The sequence below is a fragment of the Vespula pensylvanica genome, chromosome 13 (assembly GCF_014466175.1).
Source record: "Vespula pensylvanica isolate Volc-1 chromosome 13, ASM1446617v1, whole genome shotgun sequence".
Lineage (NCBI taxonomy): Eukaryota > Metazoa > Arthropoda > Insecta > Hymenoptera > Vespidae > Vespula > Vespula pensylvanica.
The window spans coordinates 816,358-829,380 of record NC_057697.1 but is presented as its reverse complement, the minus strand read 5'-3'; the positions used below and the strand labels follow the sequence as shown (position 1 = coordinate 829,380).

General features: G+C 39.0%; 1 protein-coding gene across 4 annotated transcripts; it reads right to left on the bottom strand.

Moving 5' to 3' along the window:
• Positions 1-795: 795 nt before the first annotated feature.
• Positions 796-12,885, bottom strand: LOC122633957 (TBC1 domain family member 1). Of its 4 annotated transcripts, none has more exons than XM_043822454.1 (15): positions 12,743-12,885; positions 6,806-6,955; positions 6,539-6,724; positions 6,044-6,334; positions 5,760-5,964; positions 5,567-5,683; positions 5,270-5,495; positions 4,870-5,193; positions 4,493-4,779; positions 4,242-4,403; positions 3,853-4,169; positions 3,458-3,710; positions 3,231-3,349; positions 2,902-3,126; positions 796-2,806 (listed from the first exon to the last, which is right to left on the bottom strand). In XM_043822454.1, the coding sequence occupies exons 2-15, from the start codon at positions 6,932-6,934 to the stop codon at positions 1,886-1,888; spliced, it is 3,762 nt and encodes a 1,253-aa protein (XP_043678389.1). In that variant the 5' UTR covers positions 6,935-6,955; positions 12,743-12,885; the 3' UTR covers positions 796-1,885. The 4 variants fall into 4 exon arrangements, with proteins under 4 accessions (XP_043678389.1, XP_043678390.1, XP_043678388.1 ...); XM_043822455.1 differs by lacking the exon at positions 12,743-12,885 and adding an exon at positions 11,450-11,580; XM_043822453.1 differs by lacking the exon at positions 12,743-12,885 and adding an exon at positions 9,088-9,721.
• Positions 12,886-13,023: the final 138 nt, after the last annotated feature.

Sequence of the window (13,023 nt, the reverse complement as noted above, 5' to 3'; positions counted from 1 at the left end):
AATCAAAGGATAATAGAATCGGTTCGAAAGAAACGTAGACATAACAACGTTATACCCTTTTAAATCGCTACTCCGAAAGAAATGTGCCGGTGGCTAGAAATGCGAGAGATCGGTGATGTAAGAGATAATATACCGTATGAAAATATCTCGAGGAGATACATTTATGATAAACGTTTGCACGATTATGCCGGTATTATGTCGTATGTAAAGATCGAGATAGAGACCATTCGCATTCGCTTACGAATATTGCAAGAAATTTTCAAAATTTGTTTCTACTTGTAATAAGACGGCGTTAGAAGATTTTTCAATCTCGAAAGACGCAATAAAACGAGACGACGATAGTAGATTAAGAAAATGGAAATTTACGCTTTCATTCAATTTTAGTTGGATTCTCTCGAGAATCTCTTTTTCTTTTAATCCTTATCCGGTAAAGAAGCGCGAGCGAAGTGAGATTACCCACGTTAATCCGAATCGATGTAAAGCATTTACAGTTGCATGGCTATAAACATTTTCTATCGGATTTTTAACGCGAATTTGCAAAATTACAATGCGAAAAGAAAAAAAGAAAAGAGAATTACGTCCGTAAAACACATGGCATATATCGTCGCTACTGGTTCGAAATGGAGGCTGAATAATTCATTTCGATGGACTTCGACTCCATTCTTACGTTATCTGCCCACTCGACACGTCTGGTAAAAATAACTTTCTCTTTTTCTCTCTCTCTCTCTCTCTCTTGATATTCAAATGTTCAATAAAAAATAATAGGGAAAAGTTGAAGGCAAATTGATTATGCAATTTATATTATTATGTATCTGTATTAACAGTAATAATACAACGTTAATACAAAGATCCCTGATATCGCAAGGCATGCTTTGTGCAAAAGTAATAATAGTAATACTTCATTGTTACACGAATCTACAATTAATATATATGTTGAAAAATGAATTATATCTATACACCTACACGTATCTTTCTCTCTCTCTCTCTCTCTCTCTCTCTCGCTCTCTATCTCTCTTTCTCTCACACACGCTCACTATAAATCTTCACTAATAAGTATGTAGAATATACACACAGTTAATACAAATATTATCTATGTCAATATCACTTTTCGCTTACATCTTAAAGTATTTGGCATAATTTTTTTTTGTTTCTTTATAACAATTCAATAACAAGTGCAAATAATATTTTATACATCTGATACTTATATCATGTTGATCTATATATACAGATATATTCCGGGTAACTTATAGTTTATATTTCTTTCAGTTAATTTGGTAACAGTAATTATGCACACAGTGCATACTATTTATGGAAATTTGTGCCCAAAATCGGTGATTTTATAAGGCAAGAAATAGCTCCATGTATGATATTTTTATTTCATTGGCATCCTTTTGAGATCTGTATATAGGACGACACATCGTGTTACGCAAAGTTGTTGAAACGCATACTTCACGTATGTACACATAGCAAATATACGTATATATTATAGTACAGAGATACGTGTCAATAATTATCTGTACAACATTCATTATGATTCGTTGGTATCAAGTGATTACAAATTCTATTGAAACTGAATACACTTCTGTGTTCCTAGAGATTTACTTGCGATTACTATACACTATACGTATACGTTAGTAATAGAAATCCTTCATCTCTCAGTACACACTTATTAACCTAGCTTAAGGAGAGGAAGGGAAAGGAGGGAAGGGGGAAAATACAGATTGAATAAGGAATTAAAGATCGTTGCAAACGTCTAGACCGTAAGAAAGTTATTTTTTCAGTGATTCCTATATCTTTGAATATTCAATGCTGTTCCATCGTGCGTATCCTTTCTTCTTGAACGTATTTCCATTTTTCTTTGCAAACATAATAACATAAGTAAGTGTTATCTATTTAAAGCTTCAGTATTTTGGTTTTGAGTATTCTTATTTACGTTATCTCCTTGACCGCTCGGACTAGATAATCTAACTGGTTTGATAGACTTTAATTTTGTGGTTCCACCGTATCGAAAATTGACATCGCTACAAGTATCCAAAGGATGCACGGTCCCTGTCAAGTTTGTCAAAGAATCTTCATTGGTAACTTCGATCTTGCTAGTTGGCACTATTTTAACGGAGCCTAACTCATACGCCGACTTGGAGGGCTTCAACTTTAGTTTCGCGTTCGACAGCGGTAACGAGATAGATTTTTCTAAATTAATCGACTGAATCTTCAAATGATTATCACTTTGTTCGACGTTATCGTCCTGCGACGTCATTGCATCCGTGATTTGTATGTCTATATTGACCGTCTTTGGATCATTTTCATCATTGTTGCTTCGTATATTTTGATCGGTGTACTCGTTTCTAAGGGCCGCCAATTGTGCACGTTGCTTTTGTATATGATTGTGCGAATTCGAAAAGAAAGAAGATACCCTTTCCAACTTCGTTGCCAGGTTTGGTTGACTCAACGTAGATTTCAAAGGATAGGGAGGATCGATCACGTTACTATTTCGTAAGAAATTTTGTGAATCTCTACCACCCGAATTGCTTTTAATGAGCCCTTGCTTACTGTTATCTTCTAATATCTTCAGAGGATATATTTTGCTCATGTTTCTTCGCTTTTCGACAATGTTAATTTGAGAAACGATTCTACGTATTTCACCTGGTAAATCTAGATCGTCTCGCGTTTCGGTCAAGTGTTGAATAAAAGTACCTAAAGTCGCGACTGTAACTTCGAGGCTACGATTCTGAGATTCCAATTTATTCACCACCGTTTGTTGCATAGATCGTGCCATTTCCAAACGTTGCAAGTTGTTCATTGTTATCTAGAAAAAATTGCACGCAATAGATTTTTGCACGAAGAAGAAGGAAAGTGTAGGGTAAAAAAAATACAATCGTCATATTATATCGATCTTCTTACCTCGAGCTGTTCGTTCAATTGAGAGACTTGTTTCATCAGTTGTTTGTTAACCGACTTGAATTTCTCTAAACTTTCGATCTGTGGTTTTACCGATAGCATCTCTTCTTGTAGCACTTGGTATTCCACTCTATATTCATTCAATTGCTTCGAAACTTCCATATCCGGATAGAATACACGTTTCATTACACGATCCAAAGTGGCTTTATCTACGGCTGGTACACGGGTCTAAGAAAAGGAGGACAGGAAAATCAAATCAGCGTGATTATTCGATGGCACACTTTTGATTTAAAAACACAGTTGATTAAATCAGAGAGACATATTATTCTTACTTTAAGATATTCCATAATTTCTTCGAAACTGTCACAGCAAAGCAACTGATCCTGATGCTCCTCCAATAATGCCACGGCTACTCGAAATATTATCTCTGAACTTTCGAGAAAAAGTAAATCTGTGACAGAAAGAAAGAAAACTCAATAAAATTTTCAGAAACTTTTCTGACTTAACACGTGAAGTGAGGAATGCCAGAAGAAAGTAAGCCAGGAGGGGGAAAACTTACCAAAGACTCTAGTTACAAAACCTAATGGAAACTGACTGGCAAACAAGGTCAACAACCACGGTGCTGCATACAAAGTTGGTGACACTTCGTGCTTGTCAAAATGATCATAAAGTGCCGGTAGTCTATCGTGCAGTAATCTTGATAGTTGGTATAAGTGCAATTGTAATGCTGCCATATCTGGAAGGTAGAGTTTTCTCAGGCCTCTCCGAAACATCAGATGTCGTAAGAGAAAAAAAGCCTGATCTTCCACCATCTGATTATGAAACAGGTAGAAAGATTTTTATGGTATAGAAAGCGTTTCAAGCTATTGTTTAACGCGACATGAAGTGGCCTTAACATCGACGGTCTATGAAACATTTAAATTTACATTCATTTAATTAGAAATTTATATTTACGTGTAAAAGAAGAACACCAGCCACAAAACTGAGACCCTGACAGTAGCCAACTTCGTGATCCAGGAGAGAATAAGCTTTCAACAAATTGAAAAGTGCCAATTGGCCGGGTCCTAGGGGAGAACTGAAATACTGATGATTCGGAAATGTACGTCCCAAGTCGATGAGAATAGCATGTTGCTGGGACGTGAGTTGCTTCAGTAACAAATCGTAAGACGTATTGTAGTTTGGAAAATCGTGAGTATCTATGGGCGGTTGTTTCAAACAAAATTGTTCCGCTAAGAATTGCCAGACTTCGCCCCTTTTCCCTTTAGGTACACCTGAAATATAACGATTAGGCGTTAGATCGTTTTCTCTCTTCGTCGATAACTCGATGTTCGGTTTTTTTTTACCTTGCTTAATGGCATGTAAAAGCATTTGATTGTCGCACTTCGTAGAAACGCGGGATTCCTTGCTAACGAGCAAATCCCATACTTCGATGAGTTCGCGAGCACAGCTGCTGATTTCATCGTATTCCAATTTGATTCTTTTCACCGTTGCTTCCTCTTGACGTTCTTAAATCGAGTTGAAATACTTTCGTAGTATATAGAAGATTACATAGGTACTTATAATTAATGGACGAGCGATTACGCTATAATAATACCTTTAAGTCTTGCATTCTCTTTTTCCATTCGTATCAGTATCACTTGCTGATTAATCGCTTTCTTCCATAGATCCCTGAGTTCCTCTCTCGTTCTGTGCGTAGCAACAGCGCGAGGTGTCTCATTGGCATCAGAATTCTCAGATTTTCCATTCTTCTTATCGTGTTCTTTATTCGGTGTTACCACTCTGTGCAATATCGCCTGTCTCCACGAACCATTGGAATGCATTTCGGTATTTCCATCGCATTCCGTGGGCGACATTTTCGGCGAATTTCCCACTTTTAAGAAGCTGAATAAAACGAGAGAAGAAAAAAAATTTGTTATCCAAATTTGTAGTTGAAAATAGCGAAGCGTTTTTTTAAGAAATCATTGTACTTACATATCCATCATGGAACTTCGCGGTCCCGTGTTCACCGATAACTGTTGTTCCGGAGATACTCGCAACGATCTCGGTCTGCCAGACGTTTCAGTCGATGACTCGCCTATCGACGATTGACGCGAATTATCGGGACTCTGGCTGCCACTCTTTTGTAACGCGGTATTGAGATGATTAGAGTCCTTCGCGTGCGAAACGAGTCCAAAGTCTTCTCGCGAACCCTTCCGTTTCATAAGATTATCGAAACTATTAGTCAGAGAGCGTTTTGCTTTCATGAATATCGTACTGCCAACGCCTACACTGAGATACTGATTCAAAAATTCGCTTCTGAAAATTTATTAAATATTACGTAAATTCGTTGAAATTTTTTACTCCTGCTTATACTCGTCTAACAATGACATACCTATTTTCAGCTGTATCGTGAACGTGCCTGGCTTGTTTGGCCTCGCAATGAGCACGTAATAATCTAATGAGAAATTGGTTTTGTTCGCGCAAACTCGAACCCGCACCGGATCCTCCTCCGATTGCCTCTGCACCTTTGTATTTGTTCACAACGATCTCCTGCTCGTCTTCCGGCAATTGCTCCATTCGAGAGAATATTATGTTTTGAGTTCGTCGATCGTTTTGACCTGAAACGATGAACGATAGAAAGCATTTCTACTATGATCAAAGATAAGAAAGAGTTTTACGAGAAAATTACCTTCTATCTCTTGACACAGTTTATTATACCAAAACATGGGACAGTGTTCGCAAGAGAATACAGGGTATCTCTCCTTTCTCGTACCATCGCAGGTTGCAACGAATGCTTGGGTGATGGCTGTTGGACAAAACGGTAGAAAACAGTGAAGAGAAAAGTCGAGCAGTTAGTTCTATATAAAATGAGAAAGTTTCACCTGCAACCAGATCGTCGGCAACGGATTCGGATTGACATTTGAATATATAACCAACGAAACTTTCTATCGTTGCTTCCCTACAGATAAAACCAAAGTGTTCGGAATTCTTTGCACCCTGCACGCAACTCGCCACGTCTTTGATTTGTTTGTGAAGCAAAACCTGCTTCCTGTCGGGACTGATCAATCTCAAATCGGCTCTACCCACCTACGACGGGAGGATACATCGAATATCAAAATGTAATATTAGAAAAGATCGATAGACCGTCCCATCCATCTTTTCTTACCTGAAATAGCATAGTTCGATTATGCTCGTCGCCGGTCTTTGGACTGGAATCTCTTCTGCCTGTTAAGACGTTGCTCATCGAACCAGCACGATTTCTCATAACTACGGGCACCTGTATATTAGCTCCGCTATTATTGTCAATACTCGTTGAAGATGTTCCGCCCTGACTACCGTTACTATTGTCTTCTGATCTCGAGGAAGAAGAAGCAGCCATCGCCGCGATCGCTAACGTTGCCACCGAACCATGTCTAGATACATTTTCTACGCTGCCCGTTTCGCTGGCACTCGATTCCTAACAGATCGATTAGGCTATTACACTATTGCACCATACACAGACACAACGAAAAGACAATTATAACGAATCGATCATCTTGCGCTTCAAAGTGTAATCGAATTTGATCGAACTTATCGATCGTTAACGAAGATTCCTTTCACATTTGGAAATAACTAAAAAACGATAGCTATCACGGCCGAAGCAATGTTTTGTTCCACTCACCGTACTGTTCCTCCTATTGGCAGAAAGGAGAGCTTGCCGTTGGATTTGTTGATACTCGGAGAGTAAAGCACCCGCAGAGGACTTTGATTTTTCGAGACCATGAGAGCGAAATCTGAGGAGGGCATCGTCGATGAAGGATTCGGATACCTTTGGATGGGAGACTCTGATCTTACCGACGTAGAGTACCTGAAAGAAAGCGATCAGCTGCATTAAAAAAAAAAAAAGAGAGAGAATCAACTGGAAGAAAATTTTCGATCGAATTTCCACCTCGAAAAAATGGGAAGAACTAGGAGATATATCCGCGCCGATCGACATCAAACTGGCAGCGCTGCTGTACGATCTTTGAGGCGGATCCTTGTCTCTTTCGACTTTCGAAGAAGCCGAGTGTTCCTTCATTTCTCCTAAAAATGGTTGGGCCTGGAATTCGAAGAATCATCTGTTAGTATCAGAACTAACAAACTATTTAACGAGCCTATCTAGCGATCAAGCAACGATCCAACGTGTTCTCGGAATTGATTTATAAAACACGCATCCTTTGTATTCCCATTAGACGTTACATACGTTATGCGTTACATAACGAAAAGGCCTACGTTTATGATATTAATGACGGGAAAATTGAAGAATCTCTTTTTTCTTGATCACATTTCGTTCGCCGAAAGAATGTAATAGATAGAAATAATATTGGATCGGTAATGTTGCTTGTAACCCACGTAGATAAAAAATAATAAAAAGTATTTCGCAAGGAAACGCAGAGGGAACGTGAAGGAAACGTGGAGGGAACGTGGAGGGAACGTGGAGGGCGACCGTGGGGACCAAAATAACTTGCTCGAGGAGCACTCGTCGACCGCATGGCTCCGTCGTTCCCTCCCTCTCCCAAGCCCTCTTCTACCCTCTAGCTCTCTTTCGCGAAATTCCACCTAGCCAAATTATTTTCCTCTCTTTCGACTTTTCGCTCGTCTCTCTGGCGTTCCGAATCTTTTTACTTTACCGCTGACACAGAAAGCGGATCGTTAGTCTGCGAACAGGGCTTCTCTCATCCAATTAGAAAGCAAGCTTTTTCTTTACTTCTATACGTTCGCTTCGACGTAGCCTGGTCACATATGACAGAGGCATCTCTCTCGGATCTATAATATTTTCCAATCAATTTTCTATATCGATCCGATCAAAACCGATGATATAGGATAAGAAGGAATTGAATAAGATGCTACTCATCGTTCTCTTTCTTCTAATAGTAAGTGATCAAAGTAGCGTATTTATAGCCTACGTTAAAAGTAGAATATCACGGATCGGTATCGTGAACAATTGATTGAATTCACGTGAAAAATAAGAACAAGATCAAATCACGGATCGATGATTTCTCTTCTCCTCTTTCGTCGTCGACCGTTACGTAGTCTTTCATTCTGATCGATGTAATCGCACAAATACGACGTCAAAGCCAAACTAATTGTTCGGTCGCGTTGCTTCTTCAGTGGTCAAGGATGAAACGTTTTGCGCTACGAGAGGCAGGCGTATTTCGATGAAAAAAAAAGAAAGAAAGAAAAAAGGAGGAAGCAAGAGGAGAGAGAGAGAGAGAGAGAGAGAGAGAGAGAGAGAGAGAGAGAGAGAGAAGGAGGCGATCTTTTTATCCTCTGTTAACTATGAAACGTTAATCAGGCTTCAGATCGATCTCAAGTTGAAAACATTAAGATAAAATGCGACGTTACGTGACGATTTCTTTTTGCGTGCGCTCCAAAGAGAGAGAGAAAAACGATTACGACCTACGCTCTATCGTTTTTATCCATCTCTCATTCCTTGCCATCATCCTAGCATCCTTCAACGATATCAAGCATAGTCTCGCTATATTTTTCGTTCGAACGTCTGACGAAATCGAAAATAAATTATTCGATTTCGAGTTAAAATTCGAATACTTTTGTAAGACGATCTAAGGAGAGAAGGGTGACACTCTCTATCTGACGAGCGCAAGAGCATGCCGAGCGCGCGATCGGCCTAGAATCTAATAATAATATACAGGTTGGTTGATCGTTCGTTCGTAACTCTTTCACAATTTCGCGTAGCTTCGTTCGTTAAAGATTTTTTCGTATGCGACGAAGCATTCCTTGCATAAGAGCTCCATACTCATACGTAAGTACTCGAAATAAAGATGAATTCACACGTAAAAAGAATGAAATATAAGATAACAGAATTTACGAAACATCACGATCGAGTTTGACGAGTAAATTTCTAATCTTTTCACATTTTTTTAATTCCTTCTTTTTTCTTTTCTTTCTTTCTTTCTTTCTTTCTTCTTTTCTTATTTTTTCATTTTTTTCATCAACGACTCGAAATATTCAAAAACGTGCGCGCTCCGCGCTCCGTTGCGCATCGCTGCGCAAGACTAAGCTTCTATCTACACCTATCCGTCCACGTTTTCCCTGTTTGTTAGTAGAATACGCTTGTAGAGGCGATACGTAATCGTCTCTAGCGATTCTTACGTAATTCGACTTTCGATTTATCCGTGCGAACGGACTAGAAAACGAGCTTTTCTTTCGCCTTCACATAGAGACACTCACCGAAGGTCTTTTATAGCCGATAGCGCAGGCGTCACTTCGAGACGCCATCTTTACGTCTTATTTACCGGTGAAGGAAATCGCTGTTACACTTGTCATTTTCTTACTTCTCCGATTCTCTTATCAAACGTCCGAATCTTGTTTGCTTTCTTTACTTTTGCAGGAGTATCTTCCGAATCAAACGATGGATCAACGATGCGATCGGTAATCGTTTTTGGAGATCGTAGAACTCTTCTATTCACAAAAAACGAAGATTTTCTCACTCTTCCAACGACGATTAATTGATCGCGATGACGATTAATCGATGCTACTAGGATCATGGATCTTCGTTTTCATCGAATTCCATTAATTCAGTTATATTTCGATTTTCTTTCCATCGATCATTGACACAGATCTTAACAGAGGTAGTCTTGAAGGAAAGTAAAAAGTTTTTCAAACAAATGATATTTCTTTTGTAAAAAGAATCGAGGAGCGTCGAAGAATTTCTTTCTCCTTTGGTCGATTATTTTCCTCTCGACATACCACTCGATGCTAAAACCGTTCGCGACGAGAGAAACGGCACATCTCGAACATGCAACGCTTCAGCGTCGACTGACTCGAACGAGCGAGTCTATGAATTTCGACGAGACGAATCGAACGCCTCCGATCGCGATCGCCTATTTATCTAAGATTTGACAAAATGACAAAGCTCCCTGCAACGATTGCCAAGCGAGTAGGAAATAAACTAAATTCATGAAATCGTTTCACGAATCGTCTTTCTTTACGTTACAATGGATGAATTTTTTTTACATTCTCAGGTCATCTCGATTCTTTGTTACGCGCCTACGACCTTGCTTATTGAAATTTTGGCATAAACAAGCATGACATTGCTCGAGATTCTCTTCTATAGTATTTTTAGTCTTTGCACTTATTTGTGTTTCCTTTGAACGAACGAGTGATCCCAACGCAATTGTACTTTCCTGATCGCGAATAAGTAAGTAGTTTTCTCCGATGCGAGAATCTTACATCGCGACGTATTCAAGGCAAAGAAATAAAGCAAAATCGGTTACGTGCGAAATGGACAATCTATAAACGGAGAACGAAGGATAAACTCGTGCTGGTATATACATATGTACATATACGTAAATAATAGGTATATAACGACGAATGAGACTGGCGATTATCGCGAGAGACACGTTCGTAATACAATGCCGTTCGCTTGGTATCGCGAAAAAGGCTATTCCCGAGATAAAAGGGAAAAATGTAAGCGTTTGAGAAATTAGGTATTATATACACGTTCACGTACATATTAAAAACATTAATCGCGAGATTATATTATTTTGTTATCGCTGTTCGTCTGAATAACTCGTAGATATACTGTTATTGTTCTATATACATATATTTTATACATGTATACACACGTATATATAAAACATAGGAGAGTTAACCAAGAGTAGCCGCGTAATCGGTAATTTTAAATCGTCTTCTCCTATAACTCCTTCCTCTTGTTAATTTCGCCGAGTTAGACGAACAAGAACGGCACGTAGGAAGGAGCTAGGGCCAAAAAGTCAAGTATACTATCGTTAAAGCAGACCGCCGACGCGAAAGAAGAAGGAGAAGAAGATGAAGATGACGATGACGACGACGATGACGAAGATTATTTTAATTAATTTTAAGAGGAACATTTTCTTCCGAATCTTTCGAATCAGTGTACTCAACGATGCTTCATAGTTTATGACAAGAAAAATAAACAGGTAGACGACGAGGAGGAGGCATTTAAAAATAGATGACTCTACGTCGTCGTCGATCTTTGTCGATCGTCGACGATGATCGTCGGTCGTCGTTGTCGAGGAAAGAAGAGATGGATGAATACCTCGTGGTACCTCGATTCTTTGATGCATCACCGCGTTCTTATGCAATTGACGCGCAGGAACTCTTTTTCGAATAGAAACACGAATATACTTGAAAGTTTCTTGGTAAAATAATGGGGTAATTAATGAGTAAGTTAATCGGACGATCTCAAAACAAAAATTCAATGAAATTATCTTCTTCCTTTCTGTCTGTGCAAGAAAAGAAACGTGGGAGTAAGACCGGAGTAAAGCCATGTGCTTCGAGTTTAGAATCGAACGTAACCGAGTACATAGTTTACCGCTTTTTATCGATCTCGATCGATCGAGATGGATGATATCTCCGATGTGTGCATAATTACAGGAATATACATAAGTCTACTACGTAGCTACGATTCGTGTTATTTGATCTCTAGATCGTAATAGCGATAGGATACATTCAATGACATTTTAGACAGGTCGTCGGTCCAGGAATATTGCAATTGAAAAGGAATTTAAATCACTGGCCACTGGTTTGTCCCATTTTGTTACAAACCTACCTGGAATATTTGTGTGCGAAGAAGAAACCTGGACGAAGGGAGGATGAAAACGAAGACGATGGAAAACGTTCCACGCAAACGAGTACAGCCTCCGAGGAATGATATGCGAGAAATCTCGAATGCAACTTTCACCGGATTACTGCTGGCACGCAAAGTCGCACGGCGCCGTCGAACGTGTAACACCTTTGAAATACTAATTCTAAGCCAAGAACAAATTGTCCAACTTTGATCCAGGGAACATCGAGCTAACTCTCGAGATCATCCGATTCCATTCGCTTAATAACGACTAATGATTTATCTCTTCCGATCCTGTCGAACTTTAAGGACAGATTTAATAATAGTCAAATAGACAAAGTAAATTATGCGATATGTTATAACATTCATAGTTATAGATGGATAAGTGCACACACCTCAAACGTTCATTGGTCGACGAGAGAACGTTCTTTCTCGCGACTCAGGATTGGCTACTTTGCAAAGTATATCACGATCGTGTCAGCTTAAAACTCCGAACATACGATATATCACACATACGTTCGTTCCTTCGTACGTACGTACGAATGCATTGGGATGCATCATTGAATGCGTACAAACGCATGCACGCATGCGGTACGACTATCTTCGAGAGAACCTTTAATCTTCGAAATACGAATTTCACGTACGATCAAAGAGCAAAAAACGATCTTAACATTCTCCTTCTTTCCTATATTGGAAACTAGAATTTAGCATAACGAGTTCTACCGTCGAGAATGTTTTCCAACTGCTAACGTAACGTCTATTACGGTGCATTCTATCACACGTTAATTACGCATAAATTTTCTCAACGAATATATATTCTTGTTAAAACATTTGAAAAATTATCTACAAAGATATGATATCTCTTTATTGCACTTCTTAAAGATTATCGCATTCTTCTAGATTGAGAAAAGAATTTCAAAAAAGAACAAAGAAGGAAGAGGAGGATTTTGTATTGGGCGCGGCCGAATAATCGACAAATTTCTCTTTACGATCGAGCATCTCGATATGGATACAAACTTGTAAACAATGTAACGAAACGTAAATAAACTTCACCTTCGCGACGCTTGTTTACTAGCAACGATTTGAAAGATGTGAAATACATGTCGCTTCTCTCTCTCTCTCTCTCTCTCTCTCTCTCTCTTTCTCTCGGAATTGTTTACAGTACTAGTTTAGCGCAAACAGCTGGAAAGTGAGGACATAACCTAGCGTTTTAGATTTCTTTGAGTGCTACGAAAGATCGCACATTGATGTAAATAAATGATCGTCGTTTTTGTTTACCTTTGTACAGTCTACCAACTAACGCGAGACTTCACTCGTCGAATAAATTGTATGCGTTGTACGAAACTCTTCTCTCTTTTACAAACTTGTAGTTTTTGAGTATCTACACCAACTTCTACACTAACGTTCGAACACGCTCCACTACATTTCGTTGACTTCCGAATGATGAACTCAGTTCTACGATTCGCAAATCGACGTAACTTTTCTTCTTGAATGATTCTCCAATACACAGAGCATCTCGATTCACAAAGGAGTAGTAAGAATGGCATACATATGTTCAA

Excerpts from the sequence above, each read along its gene's own strand:
- LOC122633957 (XM_043822453.1), bottom strand. The coding sequence starts at position 9,135 with ATGGCGTCTCGAAGTGACGCCTGCGCTATCGGCTATAAAAGACCTTCG. Across the intron at positions 5,194-5,269 it reads CACGATACAGCTGAAAATAG|AAGCGAATTTTTGAATCAGT; the intron begins GTATGTCATTGT and ends ATAAATTTTCAG. Across the intron at positions 2,807-2,901 it reads AATTGAACGAACAGCTCGAG|ATAACAATGAACAACTTGCA; the intron begins GTAAGAAGATCG and ends AATTTTTTCTAG.